This window comes from Vespa velutina, chromosome 1, assembly GCF_912470025.1.
Source record: "Vespa velutina chromosome 1, iVesVel2.1, whole genome shotgun sequence".
In the NCBI taxonomy this organism is placed as follows: Eukaryota; Metazoa; Arthropoda; class Insecta; order Hymenoptera; family Vespidae; genus Vespa; species Vespa velutina.
In genome coordinates this window covers 66,185-85,000 of record NC_062188.1, presented here as the reverse complement: position 1 = coordinate 85,000, position 18,816 = coordinate 66,185, and the positions used below count along the sequence as shown (strand labels likewise).

Below are 18,816 nucleotides of genomic sequence, written 5' to 3'. Positions count from 1 at the left end.
TTTTATTGTAAATGGTCTTATCTTATCTCTTTTAAACGTTAAAACTTCGTAACTTCATAAATGAGTGCTAATTATGTCATTAATGTGGAAGCACATAATGTCATTTGTACAATATGATAATTATATCACTATATTATATGTCTGTATTGAGATATCTTGTTTTTTAATATATTCTATATTATTATTTCCTCCTTTTTTTAACAAACAAATATCTTTTATTCATTATTTTAGGGGTACTTATGAGATCTGCTTGCTTAAATATGTCACTTATGATCATATTGCAGTGAAAATGTTATATTTCAATTGTATTTGGATGAATAACATCTAATATGTGAAGAAGCCAAGGAAAGCTATTACATAGGAGGGAGTTTAATTTCAGTAATTCAAAAAATCCATGCGTATGATTATTAGAATTTTTGTCGATCCGTGCTTTATTGGTATAAGAATGGTATGGCAAGAAGGAAAAAGAAAACAAAACAGAAAGACATATGCATATGTATATGCATATGTATATGTATGTATGTATGTATGTATGTATGGATGTATGTATGTATGTATGTATGTATGTATATATATATATATATATATATATATATATATATATATATATATATATATGGACAAACACGTACACGTACTCGCATACATATACATACACATGTGCGTACCTATGTATGGATATGTATATGTATATATATATATCGTTAAAATCTTTAAATGTGTCAGTGAAAAAAGGGTGTATGCATCTGTATTACAATGTTGATTAAATATTTCAATCATAATGCAGACACTAATAGAACATTTCTTTTATTATCAAAATGAAATATTAACCAATGCTATTAATGTTTTTTTTTCCTTTATAGTTTACATAGAACCTTGACGATTAGTAATGTTTTTTGTAAAGCATTTCTCTTTTGTTACATTTGGAATTACATGCATATAACAAAATTTCTAATTACTTGTTACTCTTTATAAAAATATTTTTAAAAAATGGTATCAACTTGAGGCATTTTCCAATTACAAAAACACTATATAATCATACTTGTTAAAAATCTCCAATTATTTTATCATCGTCGATATGTCATTACATGTGCCTTTTAATTGGAAAATGCCTCTTTTATCTTATATTCTTCCACTTTTTAAAGTTCTTTTGAAAGATCATTTTCTGATATAAAAATTCCCATTTTATGCACGATCGCAGGGAGTGTTTTATTCTTTACAATTGTATTTAGAAGGTGCATTTTTCAAAAGTAACAATAACAAGTTATATTATGTGTACGTAATATGGCATACAATATTTGTTTTTAAAAAAAAATCCTCTATATTAGAACCAATAGATAATTACAAAATCCATAAGTTGCAAAAAATGTATACCTTAAAACATTTTGTGTTATTATTTCTAAATACTTTATTATTGTTACTATTTTTTTCTCTTTTCATTTTCTTTTCTTTTTTTTTTCTTTTTCTTTTTTTTTTTTTTTTAAGTGTCCACTGTTGAAAACGAATATATCCTAAAAAATATTAGACTCACATTGATCTTATTTGACGCAATTATTTTTATTATTTTTTATATATTTATTTTAAATATATATATACACACATACATATATATATGTATATGTATACGTATGGGTATGTGTGTGTGTGTGTGTGTGTGTGTGTGTGTATATATATATACATATGGACCCACGCATCACATAGAGATACACACATCTTTTTTCTTTTTCTTCTTTACAAAATCAAAATTTTCACATGGGATAATATATGTCAATAAAAATACGTAGAAAATCCTTCAATTTCTCCGTTATTAGATTAACATTTTATCACTTATTTTCTAGTTTTACATACAATAGATATATGGATACTCCTTGTATCTAAGTGATTATTGCATACGCTTTTAAAAGGTAACATCGTAAATCACTCATAAGATGCGAATTGAATAGATTAATATCACGTGTCAGTAAGATTAATATGATAAAAAAATGATTTATTTAAATACTTGTATTTTATAAAATTGATGTGTAATTTGTTTCAATGCTTTTAATTTAATTTAAGCCATTTATGTTTAAACACACAGAAAATATTTTTTTGTATTATAATTATTTTAGTATTACTTGTGTGTGAATTGCAATGTTAAATCAAATAATCAAAAATGAAAAATAATTCGACCGATAAAAATCTGTATACGTAGACGTAGTGCTACAATTTCATTGTTAAACAAAATAATTCCAACTAATGCTATTATATAAACAAAAATTAGTTTCTAGCATAATAGTAGAAGATTATAATTTTTTAAATGTATAACAGAGTGTTATGTGGATTATCCCGATGTAAAATTGCCCATAATTTTCACAAAAATTTAATAAAAATATATCTTAAAAACTATTTTATTATTTATAATCGCTTATATCATATTATTTTATTGAATAAATACTTAACGCACAGACGTTTCTATTGAATTTTTTAATTTTATGAGTAATCATAATTTCGCAAAGTTTCTTTTATTTCATATTATTCCATACATCATATCAAATAATGTATATATATATATATATATGTATATATATATATATGTAAATAAAAATCATAGTGACATCATTTCTTTCTTTTGCATATTGCATTCGATTGATCACCATCGCCAAGAGATGCTGACTGCTTTTTTCCTCGTCTTCGAATAAAACTTTTTTTAGATCTAGTACTTCGTTTCCACTTCGATGTTTTCGTTTGTCTTATTATCCGATCGTTCATCTTCTTTTGTTTCTTATCCAATGTCAATTTTTCTATTTTCCTCTTTTGCCTTACACTATCCTATTATAAAATAATTTACAATTCAGTATAATATGAGCCTCTGTCTGTGTGTGTGTGTGTGTGTGCGCGCGCACGCACACACACATACATGCATATATATGCATGTATGTCGCATAAGGCACAAAATGTAATTATTTTCATCGCATATCATTACGTTTGAACAAATTTTGCAAAGACAAGAAACATCACTTGGTGATGTAGTTGATGTTTTATGTAACACCGCTTCAAATCCTAAAAACTTAGTATCAAAATTGATTTTGGCCTTGATAACATCGGCAAACGAATTATTAATTCCAAGGAAATGAGTATGAAAGTGGTTCCCTTCTTTTCTTAAAACATTTGAGTTTGTATAGTTTAGCAACGAAAGATCAAGCGTTTCTGCAATTGGCTTGCACATTGATATTTGACTCGCAGTTATATCTGGACAATACATTGGTACATCTTGTTTCTCCGAGATCGATAAATTAGGTTGCTTATTTTGTAGGAGCACTGTAAAAATTTATGTTAATTAGTATAATTAAATATATTTGAAAATAACTGTAACTCTCGATATAACGTCTTCTGTTTGCTTGCCAATGAAATCGTTAAGTTGCTGCAAGAAAGATTTATTGCATGAAAGTAAGTTTTGAAAGGTTTCATCCAAGATTTTTTCAGAAAAAAATGTTCTGGCTAATACGGATTCCTCCCAAGGTTCATGTATGACCGTCTTGGAGCTAAATATTTTCCATTGTTGATGCGAAACTTTGGCTTGACATTCTAAAGCACAGTCTTCCAACTGTGTATTTATGGATTTTAACAATTCATTTACTTTTTTCAATTGTGGTGGTACGGTATCGTATTCTTGAGTAGACAAGCGTGAAATACTCTCTTCATCGACGCGTCCTTCTTCGAGCATAGACATGATTAAATATTACTTTAATGGCTGCATGAATTCTTATTAAATATTAAGTAAGAGTATTAAGTTGATTTACTAATGCTGAAACAATTTAAATCCACAGCATTGCTACTTTATACGTTACACATTTATGAAGTGAAATGCACATAAAAATTAGAATCTATTGGAGATAAAATGTTTGTTATGAATCATAATTATGTACGTTAAACAAATGAAGTAGTTGTTATGGAAAGCAATTGTTATAACATATTGTACTCAACTAATCGTATTAAAAAAGATTCGTTCAGCAAGTCTCTGAAAATAAAAGGAACATCATTTACAATTCTAAAGTTATGATGCAAAATATAATATAACAATGAATGCACAAGACTTTTATGTGCAATACTAAAGTTACTATTACATAATCATATAGTATTACATACGTATACAGGTGTGTGTGTGTGTGTGTGTGTGTGTGTGTGTATATATATATATATATATATACATTTATATGTATATATACATTTATATGATGTATGTGTATACGTATGTACATCATGCAAGAGAGTTAAGGAAAATAATAAGATTTGTCAAATAATGTTAGGGGGAAAAAAAAAGAAAGAAAAAACAAGTTCATTTTTAGATGAGTAGTGCACCAATATTTGATTATTATCGTTCTGGGTTGTCTCCTATTTTATTAAAATATTTTTAACGAGGAAAAGGAAAACGTTTAAACATTTTTCATGAAATGCTCAATTAAGCACAATTTTATTAAACTATTAACATTGTTTTAATAGTTATGCATATAAATGTTTATGCATCTTATTTATTTATACATTTTTATTTAAAAATAACAGATAAGACAAAGAGGGAAAATACAATAATCAATCAAGTTTGAAGATATATTTGTTTTATAGACCATGATATTCAATGAGGGGATTCCTTTCAAACATAAACAAAGAATAGGATTTTATTCATTTTTTTTTTGTTTTTTCTTTCTTCGTGGCCCCTTTACATGGCCCCTCTCATTAAATGTTTTTAGCACTACCAATGATTTATTATCCTAGAACCAAATATATACAATAATAATACAGTCAACTCTAATTTGTTGATTTACAACAATATAATTCTTTTACAAATACGTTTTTACACTTGATGCAATAGCTTTCTTTGAGATTGGGAAAATAATATATTCTTTAAGCAGTTCATGTTTTAGGTATGTCTGTTGTATAAATTTATATATCACTAGTTTTATTACAATCTCCCAGACAATGAAACACAAAAAATGTTTATTTATATATAAAATAATGTTAAATCATATAGTCATTTTATATACATAGATAATTTAGTTAAATCCTATATAGTATAAATATATTTCACACTGTATCCTAGAGTAAAGAAATTTTCAAGGAAGAAAAAAAAAAAAAAAAAAAAAAAAAAAAAAAAAAAAAAAAAATACAATGTACACATTGCTGCTAAGACAATGATCTTCTTTCAATATTTCAACGTCCCCTAACGGCAAAACTATTACTCCGTCGATTGATCGATCGATTGACATAATGATGAAATAGATTACTAAATATTTATAATCAAAATCAGTTACTAGAATGAAAAATCATGCATAAATAATAGAGATACAATATGATTATGCACAAATATTGCAATTTTTTTTGTTAAAATACGTATAGTTTACATCAATACTATTTATCAAAAGTACGTTGCAGTTATACATAGAGAGAATATATTTAAAATTATTATTAAAAAAATGTTCTTTTTAACAATATATTTCTATATATTAGATATCCTTTATAATGACATTATGTTGTCTTAACAAAAGTTCTATGCAGAGATGTCTTTCTGAAAAAGTAAATTTCATATCAACAGCCAAAAATGCAATAAAATAGACATTAATAAAATATAGATGTACTTGAAGTGTGTGTGCATCTGTTATACATACTGTTCTGTCTGTCTCGCGCCTATCTCATTTCATTATCAAAAACCACTTTTGCTTAATGATGATCGGCATCGTAAAAAGACATATTCGACTATATCAATCAATTATTTTTTAGCAGGTGTCATAAAATTCGTCTCAGGTTTGTCTAACAAATGGCACCGATATAATTACTTCGCATATAATAACTGCCGTTATTTAAGCTCGATGTTGTCATTATAGATATTTTGGTAAACCACGAACTTGAAGAAACATGGCGTATAGGGCACCAAAACCATTTTTTTTCTTTTTCTTTCTTTTTTCTCTTTTTTTCTCTCTTTTTTTTCTTTTTCTTTTTTTTCTTTTTTTTCTTTTTTTTCTTTTTTGTACGAATAACAATAGTAATAACATTAAAATGAGGTCTTTGATCTCTTAAATTGTGTTTTTACCCAAGAGATATCCCATCGATGATGTACTTATATCTCATTCTGCACAACGTTACATTGCCATATTCTTAATCGGAACAGGGTATATAATGTAACAGGAATGGAAGAACTTTGATATCACGTTGCACGTTTAAACATAACTGCAACCTGAGCTTTTAATCTCAAGATATTGTACAGGAATTACGGCCTACACAACTTGTCCTAGAATCTGTCATACTACCAGGAGAGTTGCCTGGTGTGGATAGTCCATTATGGCCCACTCCAACGAAACGCAATTTCCTTTGATGAGAACTTAAGCTTTTACTAGTGCTACGCGTACGAGTGCCATTATACCGATGTTGGGAGGTTGTAGTCATTGCATACGACTTCAAATGTGATTTAATAGATTTAGGCAATGGAAGTTGATCGATTCCATATACCGTTGTTCTTGCAACTATTGCACGGCATGCGAGTTCTTGAAGACTGGGAACTGCGGCAAAGGAAATATATTATTTTAAGGGTGAAATTACTGAAAGGACAATACACCCTTTGGACACGTTATGAGGAATAAAAGAAAAGGTGTAATACCTTTGTTTGATCTCCAAAGCCTCTCCATGCCATTACGATGTAGGGCCATGCGAGAAAGTTCTGAGAAACTTTCTCGTATATTGAAATCGCATAGGGGTGACACTTCAAAAAATGCCATTCGATTTTTAGCTGCATATGCTTCCGCGTCGCGTTCTCCTACTTTCCTTTTAAATGCCAAATGAAGCCGATTGCCAACCAATATTTTTGGTATACCTGGTGCATGCTATAATAATTGAACTATATGAATATATATATATATATACGCACACACACAAATGTATTAACGAAATTTAGGAGCCCCGACGTTGGCCCGATGTAAAATATTAATCTATAACGTTAATCTTATTTAACGATCTTTTAATATTATACGTATACCTCTTCGACTTCTTTTAACCATCTATCGATACCATCGAAGGACCATCTATTGGTAATATCATAAACCAAAAGTATGCCTTGCGCTCCACGCGAATAAGACCTGATAATTGTACAAAATCTACCTTGTCCGGATGTATCCCATAATTGTAATTTTACTCTTTTCCCATCCAGCAGGATAGTAGTAGTTTTGTACGCTAAAAGCAACGATTACCGATATGAAATAACATTGGACATGTAGATGCGATAAGAGGTTAGGCCAAAGGAAATGAAGTGGAGTGTTAGGAAACAGTGCTAAAATGATCAAATAAATACCACTGCCACTGCAAAACGGTGATTCGGCGGCACCGTCCTCTAAACCACTTAGTATTTCTTGTTTGCCAACATCGCTGTCACCGACCAACAAGAACTTTAACAAGTAATCGTACTGCTTTTCTTGACGAGGCTTAGCAGTGCTGGCCTCACCTGCAGCCATAATATCTTTGTATTATAAACCCTGAGCATACTGCAGAAGGCCCTCTGAGCAATGCTCGCCCCCGTTTTACGTTTCCCGTACTTATATTGCGAAAAATAAGACGCTAGATTAATGATTTCGTTTTTATACTCTTACAATATTGACATCTCGTGTTTTTGTTTGTTTTTTTCCAACACGCCGTTCAAGTTCGAGTTTATTACATCTATCCCGCCGTTGACTGTTTCGAATTTCCAAACGAAATCATAACAAAACAAGACAGGGAAATCCACATTGTACATAGCCTTTTATTACCCTTTTCCACCCCTGCTTTAGTCTGCTTTACTTGTCTGATGCCATGCTATTAGAGAATTTTTCTAAATCTTCCTAATATGTTCGTAAATAAGCCATTCTCTATCGTAACTTTTCTCTCCTCGTAAGTTTTGAGAAATAGATGATACTTGTGAAGTATCATGTAACGTCTACGATAACGATTGGTCGATCTGCCTCGGTTCGTCTCGTTTCTATATATTCACACGTTCGGGACGTCGTTAAATGCGGATTATCCTTTATTTCTCTATAGGTTTTATGTGCAGTCATATGTGAACTACCCTACGCATATGCGTGCGCACGCGCCTGTTTACACGCACAGCGTATCTTGTGTGTGTGTGTGTGTGTGTGTGTGTGTGTTTGCGCGTGTGCACGGTACTTGGATATCTCTAATAGAGTCGTCATCCGAATTCATACAAGCTCACAGGGAACCAATAAATACGCGCGTGTGCGTAAAATTGACCGGATTAGTAACTTGGCAAATGTTGATTTCTTAACGCGGATAATATTTTATTTAACAATGGGTATATTGGAAAAAATATCTGAGATTGAAAAGGAAATCGCAAGAACGCAAAAAAATAAAGGTTTGTATTTTACTTGTCAAATAAAATTTCGACGTTCCCCTTCTAACCGCATTTTTTAAATCCATGTATTTTCTCAACTATCAAAGTTATAATTAATAAGAATGACGAATTATACTTGTAGCCACGGAATACCATTTAGGGCTTTTAAAAGCAAAATTAGCGAAATATAGATCACAATTACTGGAGCCTGCAAAGAAGTCGGAGAAAGGAGAAGGTTTTGATGTATTAAAGTCGGGCGATGCAAGAGTAGCATTAATTGGCTTTCCATCTGTTGGAAAATCTACGTTATTAAGTACATTAACGCATACAGAGTCAGAAGCTGCATCATACGAATTTACTACTTTAACTTGTATTCCTGGAGTTATAGAGTATAAGGGTGCAAATATTCAATTGCTCGATCTACCAGGTATAATTGAGGGAGCTGCACAGGTAAAAATCAATTATTATTTCAATCAACTTTGTGTAGAATATAGTGTGCGTGCGCGCGCGCGCGTGTGTATATATATATATATATGTGTGCGTGGTGTGTATATATGTATATGTATGTATATGCATGTGCATATGATATGTAACATACACACACGCACGCACACACAATGATTTCAGGGTAAAGGAAGAGGTAGACAAGTTATAGCAGTTGCCAGAACGGCGGATTTAGTATTAATGATGCTAGATGCTACAAAACAAGATGTACAACGACAACTTCTAGAAAAGGAATTGGAATCCGTTGGTATACGACTTAATAAGAAAAAGCCTAATATATATTTCAAGATTAAAAAAGGAGGTGGATTGGCTTTTAATTCGACATGTCCATTGACTAAAGTTGATGAAAAATTAGTTCAAATGATATTACACGAATATAAAATTTTTAATGCGGAAGTATTATTTCGAGAGGATTGCAGCGCGGATGAATTGATCGACGTTATCAATGCAAATAGAGTATATCTACCGTGTCTTTATGTATATAATAAAATAGATCAAATATCAATAGAAGAGGTAGATAGGATTGCAAGACAACCGAACAGCGTTGTAGTAAGGTAAAACTATTATAAAAACTTTTTAATCGCTTACTATTTTTCTACGTAATTAACACGTACACGTTATTTTCCTCAGTTGTAATATGAAGTTAAATCTCGATTTCTTACTGGAAACCCTCTGGGAATATTTGTCTCTTATAAGAGTATACACAAAGAAACCAGGCCAACCGCCTGATTTTGATGATGGACTGATTCTGAGAAAAGGTGTCACGGTAGAACACGTTTGTCATTCTATTCATCGTACGCTCGCTCAACAATTCAAATATGCTCTCGTTTGGGTACGTGTGCGGTTTGATTTGAAAAATATCTCATATATAGGTGTACATACATATACTTGACTAAAATATATTTTCTTGAACAGGGTACAAGTACTAAGTATTCACCGCAAAGGGTAGGATTGCAGCATATTATGCACGACGAAGATGTTATACAAATTGTTAAAAAGTAAATTTAAATTAGTATACTATTAAAAGAAAAGGAGAAAAGGAACAAAAAAAGGAACAAAAAAAAAAAAAAAAAAAAAAAAAGAACAAAAAAAAAACAAGGAAGAAAGAAAGAAAGAAAAAAGAAAAATAGAAAGAACGGAAAAGCAAATTATTATAAACGCCAATAAATTTCTCATTCCATCTGATCAAATTCTCATCAATTCATATCTTTTTCATCATTCGTATCTTTTGTGAAATATATTCTCCGTGGCTTTTTTTTTTTTTTTCATCATCATCTTCGAGAAATTGATCTAATGTGTACGATCGAAACGTCATAGGATACTTTTGTTTAAAAAAAAAAAAAAACACTGTAATAAAGTGGCTATGCATTAGGATTTTTTTCAATAATAACCGATAACGGTACTCGTCGAGAATATACGATTTTTTCCTTCACGCCATTTTGCGTCTCACGGATTAAATGAACAATTTTTCCATAACATTTACCAGTGGAGACGTATCACTTAATAGATGATAATAAAATAAGAAAAGATTATGATTATTTTCAAACACGCATATAAATATTATTGATAAAATATTTATACGTATATAGGCAATAAAAGAGCTTTGTAATTACCTATCGGCGCGTTGGAGAAAATTTACATCTTTAAGGGTGAAAATAGAAATGGCACATGGTAAAGATATCATCACTTCTTTTCGTATGTTTTACGTTATTTTGGGGATTCTCGTTACATGATATTAAGAAGAAGAAGAAGAAGAAGAAGAATAGTTTGTACGTAAAAGAAAACCTTGTTGTAAAGGAGACGCCTCGAAGGTACGAAAAAGTAAACGATTTTCACCCAATGGTTGAGAATTAACACGAACAAGAATCGTTGTTCATGCTTATCTTCGCTTTTAAAATTCGCCATCAAAGGACAAGATAGATACATATGCACGTGATTTATTTTATAGGCTAAAGTCTACAAGTCGTGATAAGTGTTTTTTCTTTCGGTTTCGATCGTTATTCGTAATTGTTCGTTTTGTTTTATTATTGTCAGAATTGTACGACTATTAGTCTTGAATGAAGACACAACGGAGAAGAATCTTATAGCAAAATGAATTTGTATGGAAAGATTGTTATATTGTTTCCAATATGTAAAATCGTGAAGTGCATAAATTGTGATCGTAGAGGGTTCGACTGAGATCTTAAGTTGCAATAATAATATGATAATAATAAGTAGAAGGAAGAATTGGATGGACAATGACAGGAGAATTGACACCGTGCAGAGTGAGAGGGAGGGGAGGAAGACGAAAAGGATTAAAATCTGTTTCAGCTTATGGTACATTTCTATCTTGTTAGATCCTTCTACGTCAGACGTATCTGCGTCATTTATATACACTTTGCTCGTTGAAGCATAAACGTATGAGTCCAAGAGGAAAACGGTAACCAGATTAAAATAATCGTATTGGTTGGTTCGAAAGATAAAATCGTGAACGGTATTCCGATTGGTCGATTGGTTTCGATAGTAAGCTGTATTAGCACTATGGCGCAATATTTTCAAGATAATCTGGCCTAACTGACCAAAATAACAAGTTGTGTAAAAACTAACGCAGTTTTAATTATTACTATTACAAAAGTAATAATATAAATAATATTAGGATATTGATCTAATAGTTCAAAAAGCAATAATTATGAAATATTCTTATAGTTATCGATTATGGGCATAGGGGAAATACGTTGTTGTAAACGGTCTTGGGCGAAGAAGGCCTGCATGTCTGCTGCGATAATTCTAGATAGAAAGAATTACATGATGACCTAACGTGTCCGTGGCGCCAAAAAATTGTAGAGGTTTTCGCGCGCGCGCGCGCGCGAAGTCGTGATTAATATTATTTATAATAACTTTAACGATATAACAGATTTATAACTATATCATAGATTTTAGTGACGAAAGATGAAGGACCTTACCCATTATTTTTCAGATAATGTAAAATCCCCGACGACTTCTAAATTGAATATTAGACTAAAGGATGATTCTGAATACAGCTCTAGAAAGAAACGTACTCGTGTTAAAATCAAGATATCTCGTACAAATTCTAAAAGTAGGGTATGTAATATCGTTGAAAATAAAAGTGATTTAATTGATAAAACTCCGAGCCCATTTACTAAATCGTTCGAAGAAGAGAAAAGAGGTCCAGACCTGGATGGAACTCCTAAAAATACTTTCGAGGTATCATCTAGCATGGAGCCCAATGGAGGGATAAACCAAGAAGAGAATATTGGAAAAAGGAAAGAGCAAATATTTAGGAAAGTTAATTTAAATTGTATATTAATTGAATCGGATAGCGAGCCCGAAATGTTAGGAACTAAGGTAAATAATAAACTTTCTTTAAAGAAATCTTTCGATAAACAAATGTCAAATGAGGATCAAATGGAATGTAATTTAAAAGATTATAACGAGTTAAAATTTAATACCGCGCATAGAATTAATAGAGAAAAGAATAAAGAAGGTGATACAGTTTATGAGCATAAAGAATCAAATGCATTTAAAGTTCTTATGAATCAAAATAAGCCGATAGATGATATCTCATCTGTACGGTCTTTGTCGGAAAGTGATATTTCTATCGACTCGAGAAAGAATAAGAGTAAAGAAAAATCAAAATGTTGCCAGGACAAATTATTAGGTATCGAAGACATTAAAGGTAATAATTCAAAGAGGAAGCGCGACGAGAAGAAAGATATTGACAAAATAGAAGAAGTATCAGGAAAACGTATCAGACTTATAAAAGAAAATACAAAGAAAGATAATATTTCTACGATCAATAGGGAGAAGCATACGTCAAATAACTTATTACATTTTTTCAGGTAATTCTCTTAATAAATATAAATCTTAAATAATAAGTATTAAGTTGAATAAATTTATATAAGATAATTACATACAAGAGACAAGTAGTTACATTATATTTTATTTTATATCTTTTTTTCGATCTCCTCTTCGATTTTATTACTTGTAAAGCAAATCGTCGTCAATAGGACTAGAGGAAGAAGATAAGATAGAAGTTAATGTGTCTACGACGATAGTGGTGAAAGCTGATGTGCACATGTCGGAAATACCTACGGTAGTACATTCGCCAGTTGATCTTAAATCAGAAATTAAATCAGATTTTCAACGTAAGTTAAGGGACAATAAATCGCAAACGGAATGTTCAACTGTAAATAAAATAGATTTAATAACATTGGAAGAGAGAAAATTAAATCGAAGCGTAGAACACAATCAACGATTGGTCCAACGCGATAAGCCTAAATGGTCTTTAAGAATTAAAATGCAATCTCCAAAAGATAAAGAATCTTTGTCCGGTAAGATCTTTCATTGTTTTTATATAATATTATCCAATAGAAAGCTCACGTTGTATACGACGATTCATTAAATTATAATTATTATATTTCCTTATAATAGATGATGAATAATTAAATTAGAGTCTCCCAAGTAATATTTGGTCGATGGCCGTGATTTATGACACTTTGATCTCTGACTATTGATATCTCCATATAATAATCAATTTCTATCAATGTGCATGCCATTATTGTGCTTCTAGCATTATTAATATATATCATTTTCCTTTAAAAATCCAGACAGCGGCGAAGAAGGGATATATTCACCAAGAAGTAGAATGAAATCTAACGCGGAAGGAAGGAAACAGTTCAATGCATTAAACGATAATACTTTCGCCGTAAAGAGGTATAATACATATGAATCTGCAAGATCAAATACGGAAAGGAATGTTAAAAGAAATAAATCTGATAAACTGGCCGGTTCTTTTAACGATACGACAGAGGAAGATATTAACGATGATATTGTAATTGAAAGGGAAAGGAAACAATTGAGGCGTATGAAAAATTTAGAAAGATATAATAGTAATTGTAATAACAATGAAATTGATATTAATACGACGGACATTTCCAAGGAATTAGATATTATAGATGGTCACGTTTCAGAAAAGAAACCGCATAAAAAGCTTGCACCTCTTTTTATCAAACAATCCAAATCAAATGCCACAAATGTGGCAGCAAGGCGTTCATTTTTGCAATCCGATGCTAGTATTAATAACGACGGTAAAAGTGTAGAAAAAAAGGTACCCAATTATAATTTGATTTGTTTTCCTTTTCCAAAGATTAGCCATATCAGACAATTGAATGATGAAATTCAAACTAATGACGAAGCGATTAATCATAAAATTCGACTCAAATCGAATAATATGATATATCTACCGACAATGAATTATAATGATTATAAATATATATCTCAATCTTCTATATTGTCAAATAAGTCTTTGATAACTATAAACGCATCCGTTGAGAAAACTACAGAGGAAATATTGACAGAAATGGAAAAGCATTGTGCCGATACCAGAAGTATGTGGGAAACTGTTATATCCGTGGCAAAGGATCATTTTGGCATGATACAATTGAAAAAGGGAAAAAGTAAGAAAGCAAAATCAATAGAGAAGAAAGGTATTACGAAAGATTTTGACGAAAGGGTGATTGCGAACAGTATTTGGACACAGAAATATAAACCGATGAATAGCCGTCAAATAGTTGGCAATGAAGAGGGTGCAAAAAAGCTAAGAGATTGGCTGAGTCACTGGAGATCGTCCCTGCATAAAGAACATGGTAGCAGCGGTGACGAATTTTATTCGTCCGATTGTAGTTTTACAAGTAAACATGAAAACAATCAAGTAGCAGTATTATTGGGGCCACACGGGACCGGCAAAACTGCTACCGTTTATGCTGTTGCAGAGGAGCTTGGCTACAGGTACGATCGATTCAAACGATACTCCTTATAATCTATACATTTTTCAAGGGTTCCTCTTTGCGCCTCGTAATATTATAACATATATTGTACACACGCATTGAAAGTTACTTTTATTTTTTTCGTTTCTTTCTTCCTTTTTTATTTTTTTTTTTCTTCTTTTTCATTCTTTTTATTTTCCCCTCCTCAGTATATTGGAAGTCAATGCTTCATCTAGAAGAACGGGCAAAAGAATTTTAAAGGAACTCGACGAAGCCACCAAGTCGCACAGAATTAAAAAGAACGAAAGCAAATCATTGGTGGCAGCACCAATATTGAAAGAAGCAAATAATTTACCACAAAATTCATTAATTCTTTTGGAAGATATTGATTTAATATTTGAAGAAGATGAAGGATTCATTTCTGCTACATCCCAATTGGTATCTAACACAAAACGTCCTATTGTAATGACATGCAAAGACGTTTGCCCTCATTTAAATAAAATGGCACCCGAACAAAATCGAATTTATTTTCAAAAGGTAGATGGTAATAGGGCATCAACTTTGTTAGAATTGATTTCATTAGCAGAAACGGGTTCTAAAATTTCGTGCGAATGCTTAACAGTAAGTGGCTGATCCTCAGAGATCAATTTTATATTGTGAACGTAATTTTCTTTATAAATTGAAAGAAAATGAAAAAAAAACAGAAAAAAACAGAAAAAAACAGAAAAAAAAGGAATGGTCGCTAGAGCACCGAATGAAGGTACAAATATGATGATGATTAATAAGATAATTTACGTTTGTTTATAGGAACTTCTGCAGAATGGGGATTTAAGAAAAGCTTTATTACAATTGCAATATCTATTAGTCTCAGGTTTCACCCATGCAACTAAATATTCTTTTAATTCAAGAAGGATACTGTGGCAAGATATGAGGTATTATATATATCAGCCAGCTATAAAGGAAAATAAAAAGCAAAAGGCGAAAGGTCGCTTAACGAATAAGAATACGAATATATTAATTAATTTGGCTGATCATTTAGATAACTTATCATTATTACCATCTTTAATTGAGATCAATGACCCTGCGCTTGATATAGTATGTAACAAACTGCAGCCCAGTTTATCTCTGACAGAAGACACGGCGTCATATTCTGCTTTGCAACATCTAAGTACAGAAATAGGGGAATGGATTGATCAAGAGATAATTCAGAAGAATCATTTAATTGGTAAAAACCATGGGATCCAATATAAAGACACATTTAGCTTAAAAAAGCAATTGAACAAAGGGGTCGATAGTGCTTTGTCACCAATTACGTCCTATACTTTGGACAATCGATCTGTATCTTTGGATTACTTACCGTGTGTTAGAACAATATGTAGAACAGAAGAATGTCGAACGTTATCAAGTATTAAAAGAGGTAATCGATTTTTTCATTATCTTAGCGGATTAAAATTACCGGCTTCGTCGGTAAAACCTAATATATTAACAGCGGCATGTAAAATGCTACAAGAGAAATCATGATACGATATTTCGTCGTCGATCAGAATGCGCAGTTATATACATACACATATACATACGCGCGCGCGCGCGCGCGCGCGCGTGCATGTATGTACGATGCGCGGACGTCAATGTGCTCCTCTATTCTAAAGAAAGTATATGCGTACCCCTTAGGGATGGTATTATAGTTAATTATAATTGCGCACATAATTCGCGAGTTTTTGTAACATTTATTAATGTTTCAATCGAAAGGATTATATTTCTTGATTGTATCATGAAAAAAAGTTAAAGTTATATTACACTCGATTATAATCGTATTAAAATGTATAATTCGTATAGTTGCTACAAGTACTAGTATTTTTAAATGCACGTTCGTGTCCTTCTAACGGATATATCCTTTGAAAATGCATAATGATCGTTGAATTTTACTCATAAAACTACTCTTCTCATTATATCAGATATAGATATATTAACGTAACACGAAATTAATCCGAAGGATGGAGTATTTATCATAATCGTGGTATTTTGTTTCCAAATATATTACACGCCGAATGAATGAATGAATGAATGAATGAAAGGCTTAAAAATTGTAAAACAATAGATAGAACGTTACGAATATGAGTGCCTTAGGGAGGAGAGTGATGTAATAGAGAAATACGTATTCTTTTCGTTATGGAATTTTATTATTTTTTTTCACTTTTACATAGAATAAAAATGATATTGAATTAAATCTTTATGTGATGTAATTTGCGATTCAATTCCTCGAACTTCAAAATTTTACGTATAAAAAAGTCTCCATATCTGTGTGCTACTTTTGTGTCAGCAATGTGAATCATATCATGATCTATGTAGAAATCCAACTGTAAAAATATCATTTGCATGATTATTAAATTTTTATTTCACAGGATGTTTGCCCCTCATATATTAAATATACATGTATAAGAATTTGCATACCTCAGAGCCCGATTGAAATTTACCATCCAATCCTGATGCACCTTTCGTCCATACAATATTTTTCATCTTATGCTTGAAACACAATAAATGAATAGTTAGTACATTAACTTCTTTATTCAAATCCCAGCTTTCATCTTGTCTAGTGGCACTGCCCATGAAGGTAGCCAATTTGGTCAATGGTAAAGTTGTATATAATTTCAAATAAGAACGTATCGTAGGTAACATTTTTTGTTGTACAACCTCATCCATGAACACTTGAGTTTGATGTCTAATAGCTTCTCTAACATAATCCTCGTGTAAATTATCAGGATTGGGTTGGGTCAAGGATAAAAATCTAGGACAGGCAAATAAGAAACATGATTCAAATTCTCCAAGATCTCCGTACTGCATTTTATACATTTTTTCGTGATAATTCTTATCCCTCAATGCCTGTTGTAAACCTTCGTCTATGCACTGTGGATGAAGAACTAGACAAATTGCCAGGAGATGATACATTTGTTCAGTTTGCTTATTGATTTGATCATTCTGATAGCTACGAGTTGCAAATAATTGTTTCGTGCGTTGTATATATAATAAAATACCGGAGAAGGTTCTAATTGCATCCGTGTATCTACGCATCATCATGTATGCAAATCCAACGTAATAAGCGGTTGATATTTGACAGCCGGGTACATGAGAATAAGCACTTTTTTTATATAATTCGACGTTTTCTAAAACCTTAATTGCCTGATAATAATCGCCCAATAATGAATGTAATCTTAAAAGACCAACGAGCGAGAAATAACCCAACATCTTATACAAGGAGTGCCTGCCGAAGATTCCAGCGACAGAATCGGGATCTCCTCCGCTCGCATAAACCTCCAATTGTCTCTTGATATTGGACTTATCGACTAAATAATGAAGAACATTTAAAACACAGAGAACGTCCCATATTTTAATGTGGGCATTTAAATTCTCTATCTCATCGGGCGTTTTGTTAGACAAATTTGCACGGTATTGCGTAAATGATTGAAATTGGTAAACGAATTCATCGATAAGCTCCCATAACCATTGATCGGGCAGTTCCAATTGAACGGGCGTATCTGGATGTACTATGTAATTGAATAAATCGCAATAATTATAGAAGGATGCAAAACGTTGCTCCAATGTTGGTCCTTGCATTCTGGCATATATATGACGATAATAAAGTTCCTTGTAAAGAATTAGAAATACTACATCATTGTCAACTATGTGGGCAACGCTTGATGCATCCGGCCAGGATGATTTATCGAACAATTGTTCAGAAATCTTTGGGAATGATGTTTCATATAAATTTTGAATTTCAAAGATCATTCCTTCATTTATGCAATTTCGTAAATACACAAGAAAATTTCGCACCACTTCGGGCACTTGGCGATAACTTAATCTGTCATATTGTTCCGAGTGTACATCCGGTGGTCCATATTCGTCGTAAGTTTCGTACTAAAAATAACATAAATAGTAACAATGTAAGTTAGATAGGAGGGAAGAGACGAGACGAAAGGATACAAAAGGGACATCTTTAAAATCTCTACCTCGTTATAATCTTCGTACATATTGTCGTGGAATTAATGAATATTTTAACACACGCGACTTTTTAACCTTAAAAACGTAATTGACGGCGACGACAACGACGGCGACGGAAGACCCAAATCAGAATCTAAAGAAGATTGGAAACTGGCCTGTTACAAAGATTTACCTAGCTTTAGGAACTGAATATGATTCAGCCTTAAGGCG

At 31.7% G+C, this 18,816-nt stretch overlaps 5 protein-coding genes across 14 annotated transcripts in view; 3 read left to right on the top strand and 2 right to left on the bottom strand.

Annotated features, from left to right (window-relative positions):
• LOC124947869 (glucose-induced degradation protein 4 homolog) overlaps positions 1-328 on the top strand; it is a 2,676-nt gene extending 2,348 nt beyond the window's left edge. The window contains exon 4 of the mRNA XM_047490590.1: positions 1-328. This exon is cut by the window's left edge and continues 736 nt beyond it. The gene's annotated coding sequence lies outside the window, so the exon portion shown is untranslated.
• A 2,160-nt stretch (positions 329-2,488) lies between these two features.
• On the bottom strand, positions 2,489-7,918 carry LOC124947773 (ras-related protein Rab-40C). 4 transcript variants are annotated; one of them, XR_007100489.1, is made up of 5 exons: positions 7,313-7,918; positions 7,001-7,194; positions 6,626-6,848; positions 5,640-6,527; positions 4,716-5,539 (listed from the first exon to the last, which is right to left on the bottom strand). XR_007100489.1 is itself a non-coding variant. In XM_047490396.1 (4 exons), exons 2-4 carry the CDS (start codon positions 3,707-3,709, stop codon positions 2,596-2,598), a joined length of 876 nt encoding a protein of 291 aa, XP_047346352.1. In that variant the 5' UTR covers positions 3,710-3,997; positions 5,640-6,209; the 3' UTR covers positions 2,489-2,595. The 4 variants fall into 4 exon arrangements, 3 of the variants coding, with proteins under 3 accessions (XP_047346352.1, XP_047346361.1, XP_047346337.1); XM_047490396.1 differs by lacking the exons at positions 4,716-5,539; positions 6,626-6,848; positions 7,001-7,194; positions 7,313-7,918 and adding exons at positions 2,489-2,808; positions 2,963-3,297; positions 3,382-3,997 and having other exon boundaries at positions 5,640-6,209; XM_047490405.1 differs by lacking the exons at positions 4,716-5,539; positions 5,640-6,527; positions 6,626-6,848; positions 7,001-7,194; positions 7,313-7,918 and adding exons at positions 2,489-2,808; positions 2,963-3,297; positions 3,382-3,784; positions 3,964-3,982.
• Positions 7,919-8,076: 158 nt separating this feature from the next.
• On the top strand, positions 8,077-10,030 carry LOC124947746 (developmentally-regulated GTP-binding protein 2). The gene is made up of 5 exons (XM_047490330.1): positions 8,077-8,362; positions 8,484-8,791; positions 8,969-9,399; positions 9,476-9,677; positions 9,761-10,030. The coding sequence occupies exons 1-5, from the start codon at positions 8,299-8,301 to the stop codon at positions 9,845-9,847; spliced, it is 1,092 nt and encodes a 363-aa protein (XP_047346286.1). The 5' UTR covers positions 8,077-8,298; the 3' UTR covers positions 9,848-10,030.
• A 381-nt stretch (positions 10,031-10,411) lies between these two features.
• On the top strand, positions 10,412-17,014 carry LOC124947647 (ATPase family AAA domain-containing protein 5). Of its 7 annotated transcripts, none has more exons than XM_047490124.1 (7): positions 10,412-11,161; positions 11,802-12,190; positions 12,491-12,684; positions 12,836-13,176; positions 13,453-14,632; positions 14,820-15,231; positions 15,418-17,014. In XM_047490124.1, exons 1-7 carry the CDS (start codon positions 11,083-11,085, stop codon positions 16,129-16,131), a joined length of 3,309 nt encoding a protein of 1,102 aa, XP_047346080.1. In that variant the 5' UTR covers positions 10,412-11,082; the 3' UTR covers positions 16,132-17,014. The 7 variants fall into 7 exon arrangements, with proteins under 7 accessions (XP_047346080.1, XP_047346101.1, XP_047346090.1 ...); XM_047490145.1 differs by having other exon boundaries at positions 10,412-11,264; positions 11,802-11,926; positions 12,003-12,684; XM_047490134.1 differs by having other exon boundaries at positions 10,412-11,264; positions 11,802-11,926; positions 12,000-12,684.
• On the bottom strand, positions 16,769-18,774 carry LOC124947706 (eukaryotic translation initiation factor 3 subunit L). Its single transcript, XM_047490234.1, has 3 exons — positions 18,615-18,774; positions 17,062-18,522; positions 16,769-16,967 (listed from the first exon to the last, which is right to left on the bottom strand). The coding sequence occupies exons 1-3, from the start codon at positions 18,633-18,635 to the stop codon at positions 16,833-16,835; spliced, it is 1,617 nt and encodes a 538-aa protein (XP_047346190.1). The 5' UTR covers positions 18,636-18,774; the 3' UTR covers positions 16,769-16,832.
• Positions 18,775-18,816: the final 42 nt, after the last annotated feature.